Source organism: Pteropus vampyrus, unplaced genomic scaffold (genome assembly GCF_000151845.1).
Source record: "Pteropus vampyrus isolate Shadow unplaced genomic scaffold, Pvam_2.0 Scaffold150, whole genome shotgun sequence".
NCBI lineage: Eukaryota > Metazoa > Chordata > Mammalia > Chiroptera > Pteropodidae > Pteropus > Pteropus vampyrus.
In genome coordinates, this window is record NW_011888931.1 from 2,230,048 (window position 1) to 2,239,598 (window position 9,551).

Genomic DNA, 9,551 nt, shown 5'->3' on the forward strand with positions numbered 1-9,551 from the left:
TTATCCCAAGGTGAAAAGTGATTTCTGGTTATGTTTTCATTCCTCTTCAAATATGTATTACACAGAATTTCTCATTAATAACATTTTACATAAAATTATGTCAAATTTCCTGATGATAGCTTTAAACTACTTAAACTTTACTTCCTTATTAAATATTAAGATTCTTCTGGGGTATATGAGAGTCAGCTTCTGGACCTTTATGGAAAATTTAACAGCCAAATTTTATCTAATTTGATGAGCCCTACATACTCAATTCTGGGGAAAAAAAAGAGCAGTGGTCTATCACTGCTTGGTATCAGTAGGTTAATCATCTGAAAGCACTGTTTGTCACTATTCTCTTACACAAACACCTTCAACAGTTTACCACTGAAAATATTCTCAACCTCACTAATTTGCCACTGGCAGTTCTTCACCATCTTGTCACAGTCCTTCACAACCCTGCCTCGAGCATCACAGTAAAAATTGTGTCCTGGCCTGTCTAAACTGCCAGTTCTCTAGACTCATAGAAAAACTGTCCTCTTTTCCCAGACGATAATCCCTGTGCCTCGCCCTCTGTCCACCTACCATCCCTTCCAAGACCTACTCTACTCTATTCAATGAAGCCTTTTCTGATCATCTCAGGGAGAAATGCTTTCTTCATTTCTACAGTATTTTGAATGTGCCACACCTACAATAGTTCCTGAAGGAACTGAATAGAAACACAATGACAGGTATTCACCAACTGAATTCCGAACTCTGGAAAGTGGAGAGTTGCTACCTTGACCAGCTGCCATGGCTTGATTGCTCTTTCTGCTGGGTTTGCTGTAGATGTTCACTGGGTTGGCTTAAATTATACATGCAAATGTAGCTATTCCCTATTATGGAACTAGTAGGCTGTAAGAAACTAAGTAAAACTAATTTTAAAGCCAAGGAATTTCTAAGAACACGAAATCATTGAATTCTGTTCTCATCTATAGTCCCAGAGCAAAAGGAAAAGGCAAGTAGGAAATGGCAGCAGGAAGAAAGTCTTATTTCAACTGTCTTTATTCTCTCTTCCCCTCTATGATCATTAAAGGTTTGTGAATGAGACGGATTATACACTGGCCAATTCCTAAAGATAGGTAATAACTCCAGGAATTATAACTGTGGGTATAAAATCTAGAATGATATGTAACTGAAATCAACCTAACCTAGGTAGGTTCATATCAAAATTACTTTAACACACTGAATAAAACTCATTGTAGGTGAAAGCTAATGGAAATCTATTAATAGCTAGAAAAGAAAAACTTTGAAAATTTTTCCTTATCTTACTGTTGCTATTAGTTTAAGAAATGGCAATGACAAGAAATTAGTGATTATCCCTAAGATGTAATAAAAACTATCTTTTAAAATTTTGGAATATGATAAAATAAACTTATGAGAAAACATTAGTTTGTAGTCCATATTCAGTTAACTAAAATTAAAACTTTGTATTAAAAGACCGTTGTAGATTAAAATTTATCACAATTAAATCTCATTCTGAAAAGTGAAACAGACCTATGGTGTCAAAGTTGCCTTGTAAATTACAAAAAAAAAAAAAAAAAAAAAAAATGCTAACACATATACTACTTTATGTACTTATATGACCATTTTAGACTTAATACCTCTAAAAGAGAAAATGTCCAAATAATAAACAGAAAAAAATCATCCCATTTAGAAACTCTTAAATATTTATACTTTTTAAAACTTTTTCTTTATACAGATATCTAGCCCAACAGAATCCAAATTAAACAACAAATGAGAAATGGCTGTTAAATTAAAACACTGTATAAAAGAATACTGCTACCTTTTCTGCTGGTTTCAGATGTTGGTTGTGCACAGAACTTACTTGCTTTACAATTCTATTGGTGAGCTTCCCAAAATATCTGAAGCAGAGCTCATTCCAGTTTCTGCCCTAAAATTTATATGGGAAACTATTTTGAAAACCATTACATACTCTAAATCAGAATTTTGAGCAACAAGAATAATAATCATATACCATATACACAAAAAAGTTAATAGCTAAAGAGAAGTAACATGCATCATGTGTCAGGCTCTTGATGTAGCACTCACCTGTTTATCTCAATTTTCACAACAACCTGTGAAACAGGCATTACAGGTGAAACAACTGGGGCCCAGAGAGACTGAGTAATTTGCCATGAAGCCAGTCTGGCTCAAGTCTGTGTTTTCAAACACTAAGCTTTTTGCCTCTTTAACTGGAAGTTACCCCACAGGGAATTTAATGAAATTATATTTCAATACGTATCTATTTCCTACAGGGAGAAAGGAGTTCTTGAAAGAGGAGTGAAGGACTACTGTGAATAACACATATTAACAGAAATAGGGTTTTATTTTTTTAAAATAGTAAAGTTAACTAAATAATATTTAAAATAATATTTAAAATGTACCGTATGGTTTAGAATACCTAGAATGTAGTGACTGAAGTATCTGCATTCACATCTTTTAAAAACACAAAGATTCATTGAAATCATTACCAACCTGTTTTAATTTATATGTAAATACGAGCACTTTGCTTAAAGAATACAAAAATACACACTAAAGAGTACTACCAAAATTTGAAGCTTTATTGTATTCATTGACATATCCAGGAACTAACATGGATATCGACAATGGTGTGATTTTAAAACTGATTTTTACCATTCACTTTGCAGAGTTTATCTATTTAAAGTATAGTCCAATCTTCTTTCACCTGTTCCTTGTGGCTGCTGTTTTAACAAGATGTCACTGGGTAGCAGACTGATCAGCCTGAAGACGTCCCAGAACTTCAAACCAGGTAAAGGGCCCAGTGAGAAGACCGAAAATCGTGAAAAGAGACATCAGATCAAAGCTGAGATGTGTGAAAGTCCCACATCAGTTCTTCCAGGTCGTCCAAAGATCATTTTATAGGATAAAATCAGTTCTTAAAGCAAAGTACATTACGCCTGAGTACTAACTGTTCTTTTCCCAACGGTGTTTTTGGAATTTTCTGTACTGCTACTTCTTATGGATTCCAACAAGTTTTTAATTCTTTCACTTGCAGGCTTCTTTTTCTTCTTGGTATGAGACATACTCTTTGCTACAGAAGGTAGCAGCAGGGTTGCCAGTCCCCACAGCTGATTACTTGAAGGGTGATCTTTATCTTCCTGTTCTAAAATCCAGGCACTTTCTCTGGCCAGATCTACAAATTTTTGCAGCTGGCTCTGACTTACATTTTTGCTGATGTTGAGTGAAGTTTCAAAAGGATTCTGAATGTGCAGTGGAGAAGATTCAGGTTTGTTTTGTTCCTTTCCCTACAGATCATCACATGGAAGAAAAAAATACATACATATATGAAGGGCTCAGATATAAAAAGTCTGGTTTAATAGAATGTAAAAAACACATAAAATACTAGCATTAACTTTACAGAGTAAAGAATTTCTTTCCTAAGGGGATTAGGTATGTATGCATATTATGCATTTGTGTGTGTACTTCTGATTTTTTTCCTACTGTAAAGAGTATTCTTTAGAGAAAAATATATTGGGTTTATGAGCAATGGATGATGATGATGAGAGCTATTTGGAATAAGTCAAACAATAAAAGTATTTTTAAAATAACAACTTTTACCTAACAGGATAGAGCTAGGAAGGAAAAAAAATGAAAAAGAAAAATGGCAGAAAATAAGATGAAGATACACTTATTTTTGAGACTTGCTAAAAACATATCTGTTACAACGGGAACAGAAGCACACAAAATTAGAATCCTTAAATAGAGCAAGTAATGCTGCCCACGTATAAAGTCAGAAAGGCAGAGAAGGAACAAAGAATTATTCATTATTCATTTCAAAACAGTAAACGTTTCCTATTTCAATATTCCTAAAGATCCAACTTAAATAAGGCTTTGCCAGCTAAGACATCTCGTGGAAACAAAAAGAAAAGCTAAAGCCATGACTCATGAATTGCAGTGATCCCTCAGCCTATATAATCTTTTCCTCTTTCAAACAATATCACATATATTACTTAAAAATTACAAAAACAAACGCTCAAGATTCTCCAGTGTGAGCAAGCACCTGTTATTTCCTAACTTCTCTCAAGCCACGGCCCAGCAGGGCTCCTGCCTGCCCATCATCTCTGAGCCCTAGGGGTAAGAGTACAAAAAGAATAAAGAATTTCATATGTTTGGTGACCTTTTTCTAGTCTGGAATCTAATTACAAATCAGATTGCATTCCAGAGCTTTGTGTCTCTGCCCTCTCTCTTCTTCCTACTTTTTTTTTTTTTAAACAAAATTTCTATTAGCAAGGATAAGAGTTAGGGAAGAATGAACAAATGAGAACTGAAGAAACAACACACAAAGAAACGAGGCATGTGTTTCATAAAGCCAATCTTATAAGGGTTATAACCAAGTGTCCAAATGATAAATCCAAACAGCTATCTCAAGTATTCCCCACTTACAACAAATTTTGCCTAAGGTTCTGTTCTGTTTTCTTTTTCAGAAAAATATCTATCATTCCAGCTACTCATATGAACCAAAATCATAAATTCATTTACTTAAATAAATTAAATCTTAGAGGCTCAAATTGAGGGAATCACTAGAATCAATCTTTGGGACCAAGATTCCAATTTCTTCCATAGGAACATAAATCCAGTTTAAAAAGAACTGTACATAAAATTATGCTTTCCAGACAACTTTTCAGAGTATATTCAACATTTTGAAGGATATAGTATTAGATGTTGAAAGAGCTGGATTTTGCTCTTCCATATAACTAGGTGACTGATCTTGGTCAAGTTATACCGTTCCTCTAGGCATCGATTTCCTTATCAGTATCTATTACTATAGAGATGAAATGCAATAACATCTGTTAGAGTGCTTTGAAAACTAAACTAATTAAATATTAGCACAGTAGGAGACCAGATACCTAATTACCAAATATTAAAATATTATTTACCTGTCGAATATTTATGGAATTTTTATTGAAAGAGAAATTTCCAAAAAATTCAAAAAATTCTTTCAGTAGTAATTCTGCAAGAAAAGGAAACAAGAAAAGTAAGAGAAAAATTTGTTTCAATTCAAAAGGGAACAACAACAACAAAAAAGAAAACACCTACCTAGTGTTTCTGCATTTTCTGAAGGTTTAATTCTATTCAAGTCGCAAATAAATGTACAGTTGTGGCCTTCTATTATACATTTATCTTCCGCATCTTATATAAACAGAAATGAAAATTATTTCACATTATATTTCAAAGATATTCCCTACTTCAGAAAAGAAATCTGTAATTAAATAAATCGGTTATAGATTAATGTTTCCTATTATTAGTCAGTGTTATATGTAATTATTGTTAATAGGGTTTAAAACTCCATTTAAAAAGATTTAGACTAATTATACCACAGTGAAATTAACATTACATTTACTTTAGCCTACTAGAATTATCCATCAACAACCAACTGATTCTTAATCTATTTTTTGAGGTAATCAGTTTTTAATTATAAATGAAAATGTAGACAGTTCTTATCTTTCAGTAACTCAGATCTTGGCACTACCTTTGATCAATAATATTTCACTGAGAACGCCATTTCCATTCTTATCACCTTTTTATGCATTTATTTTCAACGATTCATCTATGAAACAAACAAATGCTCTAAGAATTTTCAAAAACTTCAGGTAGTTTCTAAAATGCGGTACTCTAGAGAGAATGGAATTTGGTACAAGTTTAACAGCACACTAGAGTTAAGCATTCCCCTTTTCTAATAGTATCTATATCTTGTGAGGTAATCATTTCCCTAATTATTGATAAATATACAACCACCATAAAATCCCTCACCTATTCTAAGCTACCTTCCACTGTACAATATTGCAGGCAAACTCCCATTCCTCAAAAACCAAATCAACAGCCGCATCATCTGAAAGCATGTCCTAAGTCCAAGTTGGTGTTCTATCATTTTTGTCCCGTTAGCACTTATCTGACTGCATTTTGATTGTATGAATGCTGCCTGGGACCACAAAGGCCACTGCCCTATTTGTTATTGCCTCTCCCTCCTAGTATAGTTCACAATAAGTGTCTAGCATATAGCAGGCACATAATCAATTATCTCAATAATCATTAATGTTTGATTTTGAATGCTTATCTATAATTGGCAGAAAGAAATTAGAAAGGGATTATATAATAAACTGACAAGGTAAAGACCTACCTGCTCCTCCCACCATGCCATATGCTCCAACTAACACAGCCTCTCTGGGAGGCAGTGCACAGACTGGTTAAGAGGTTAAGAGCACAGGCTAAAGATGGTGGAATGAACACAAGCATCTGTCTTCACCCCCTCCTAAAACATCACAGAAATGATAGTAAAATAATATAAAAATGTAAAAATGGAAAACATTAGAGATAAGTGTAATCAAAAATGTTTAAGTTGTAGGACAGGTAGACAAACAGCAATGATTTAGGAGAACTGAAAACACAGAATCCTAAAACAGCAGCAAAGAAAGCCAAGAAGAAACCAGATACACAAGACGGAGCTCCTGACAGCTCATGGATTGGAAGCACCAGGTCTGAATGAGAGAATGGACGCTTGATGGTAACTCTCCCAGGTCTCTTCTTCCCTGACAGAAAACTTTAGGTTTACTTTGAAGATGGTAAAAGAAAGGATCTCTGGGCTGGGAGATACAAGACAAACTGAGGGTGGGAACAATGTTCTAAAGAGACATACAGGGCAAAGTAGTGGAGATTTAAGAAAACACAAAGAAACAGACATTGAAAAGTAATCAAAATATGAAAGTTGCCATCATGTTCAGTACAAACAGCCTTCAGCTTTAAAATGTTCATCCATTCATCTGACACCTATTTGCTGAACTTCTGCTATGGACCCAATACTATGACGGGAACAGTAGATGCAAAGAAGAGACAAAGACAGCCTGCACTAGAAAAGCCTGCAGACAGAGGAACTATAACAACCTAACAGTTGTTACAACACAGGTGTGTACCAGGTGCTTGGAAGCCAATAGAGCACTATCTCCTGGGATAGTGAAAAGACCTAACAAATGAGATGTTGGGCTGGGTTTGTCCTCTCTCTCTCCTGAATTAATCTTAAAGAGGGTCTCTGTGTAAAAAGAGGTAGGGAGAACATCATTTCATGCAAAGGCACACAGACGTGAAAAAGGACAAACATCTGAGGATCAGCGAGGAGTCGGGAGAGCTGAAACTCCTGATTTGCACACAGGAATGGATGTAAGAGAAGAGGGAAAGGAAGATCACAAGGAGCCCTACATAGAACACTATAAAGTTTGGACTTCAACTTACTCTAGGTTCCAATAGTTGTTTACAAAGTCCTAGAAATGCTGGAAGGTGTTCCAGAAATTCATGCTGCCTTCTATTAAAAAGAAAGCAAGCAAAATATATTTTTTCTTTTTTAAAAAACAGGCAAAATTCTTTTATAGCAAATGTAAGACATCTCTAAAACTTCAAAAACCAAAGATACAAAATCCAAAAGCAATAATTATATCAAATCATCTTTGCATTTATTAGCAATTCGCACCTACACTGTGCTATGTCCAGAGAAGAAATTGCAAAAAACAGTCTGAAATTTTCTTACCATGTTTAAAAACATGAAAAATACCAATTTGGTATTTTGAAGTAGAAAATTAAAGAATCCCAAAATGGTTTCATCTGTATTGATGTCATAAAACATGAATAAATTTAAATTTATTTTAAAATTGATTTGGAATAAAAATTTATGTCACTTTAAATTTGTCCACAAATCCCATTCTTTCTCTAAAATAATTACCAGAACTTTAAAAAAAAAGATACTAGGAAGTTACCGAAGGATTTTGAGGGAGAGAATTATACGATTAGATATCAATTTTTGAAAATCACTCTGTTAGTTAAGAACAGATTGGTAAGATGCAAATAAAGGTAAGGGAAAAAAGGCAGTATAAACTTTTCTAGGCAGGGGATGCCAAGGGCTTGACTCTGGCAGAAAATACTTGTAAGAATGGGAGACAGCAATGAAGATTTTAGTAGTAGCCTGCCCTTAACATAAATCTGCCTCAATCCATCCTTTTTACTGCTTCTACTCTTAGCTTCGGAACGCCAAGAGTTCCATGATTTCTCCCCAAAATGGTCTCTATGAGAGTAACACTAAGCATCAGTGCACACAGCAGGGGTTGAACAGGAAGTACTATTTACAGGTTGCTTACTGGTGTAGATCTACCCATATTTTCTGTTTATGTACATCTTACCTTTGAACTAGATTATGAGTCACCTGAGAACATCGTCCATATTCCCAAAAATTACACCTGACACATAGTAAGTAACCAATAAAAATTTAGTAAATGAATGACACCAAATGATGAGATGAGCATACACATGGATGTTGTCCTTTATTTCAACCTCAAAAGTGAGAAAGATACATGATCACCACTCTATCCCTGAAAATTTCCTACTTTCTATTAACCTATCACACACTGAGCTTTTTTAGAGCTCAATTTCAAGCTGTACCAACACTTACCGTGTTCACAGGAAATAAATGCTTACTTATAATTTGGATAATACGGAAAGTGGCATAGAAGAGAGAATTTACAGAACCAGGCAGAAAAACAAATAGCGTGAACAAAGGAGCTAAGATAAAATGTTATGAGAATAATCAGTTATCGGCAGGAATATGGAACACATGAAGAGGAATGGGGGGTAAGAGTCTGGAAAACTGGGTTGTGGCTACATAGGCAAAGATAATAATAGATAAATAATCCCTGAATTATCTTCCTTTTAGAATTTAAAATTGTAATACTTTAGTACCTCCAGCAGTCTTATCAAAATTTCAAATTTTTTATAATATTAACAGTATACTAATTTTAAAATAATTTGTTTAAGGTTGCTTATAGACTTTAGACTAAAAAAAAATTAGGATCTTAAAACATTATCAAATAATTTTAGCATCTCTAATAGAAATCTGGAAAAAGTTCAAATTTAGAAAGTCGTCTCTGAAGCTGTATCCAATCAAAAGCTGTATCTGGGATGTTTTGCTTCTCCCCCCCGCCCCAAGATTATTCCAAGTTTGGTCAACCAAAGAAGAGGCACCAATTGTCTCATGATAGTTGTAAAGAACCTTGCCAACTAACACAAATAAGACAGAACTCTCAAAAAAATTCCAAAGACCTCAGCTTTGCAAATCGTCTGTTCTCATGGTGGGCATTAAAAAAATAAAACATTTAAATTTTAGATTCACAAGGCTTTAAAAATCCAGAAGACAAATTATATGACTAAAAAACAAATACATGTGACTTTGATAACACAAGATAATGATATTTATTCAAAACGTCAGAAAGAGGAAATAGACTGCTTCTAAGTCTTACCTGCTAGGGTTTTTAGATAATCTAGTGTTGGAAGAATAGGGGGTGATCTCCTCTGGAGAAAAAAGATGACCATCATTGTAAGGGAGAAATTTGTAATCCAAGCACCAGGAATACTACTCGTTAACGAATGTGCTCGAGCCCAACACCGGATAGTGAATACCAGAGCTCTCACTCGCGGGTCCACGGCACCATATATGTAAAGGAGTTCAGAACTTTTCAAGGCAATTCTTCAAA

The 9,551-nt window shown here is 34.4% G+C and overlaps 1 protein-coding gene across 2 annotated transcripts in view; it reads right to left on the reverse strand.

The window, feature by feature from the left end:
- Window positions 1-2,561: 2,561 nt before the first annotated feature.
- The window catches only part of MTPAP (mitochondrial poly(A) polymerase), a 26,385-nt gene continuing 19,395 nt past the window's right edge, over window positions 2,562-9,551 (reverse strand). For both annotated transcript variants that reach the window (XM_023536185.1, XM_011369490.2), the window contains 4 exons: window positions 9,318-9,544; window positions 5,080-5,172; window positions 4,920-4,993; window positions 2,562-3,287 (listed from right to left, as the gene is read on the reverse strand). In XM_023536185.1, the coding sequence (XP_023391953.1) occupies window positions 2,934-3,287; window positions 4,920-4,993; window positions 5,080-5,172; window positions 9,318-9,544 (748 nt within the window). In that variant the 3' untranslated portion in view covers window positions 2,562-2,933. The remainder of the gene's footprint in view (window positions 3,288-4,919; window positions 4,994-5,079; window positions 5,173-9,317; window positions 9,545-9,551) is intronic.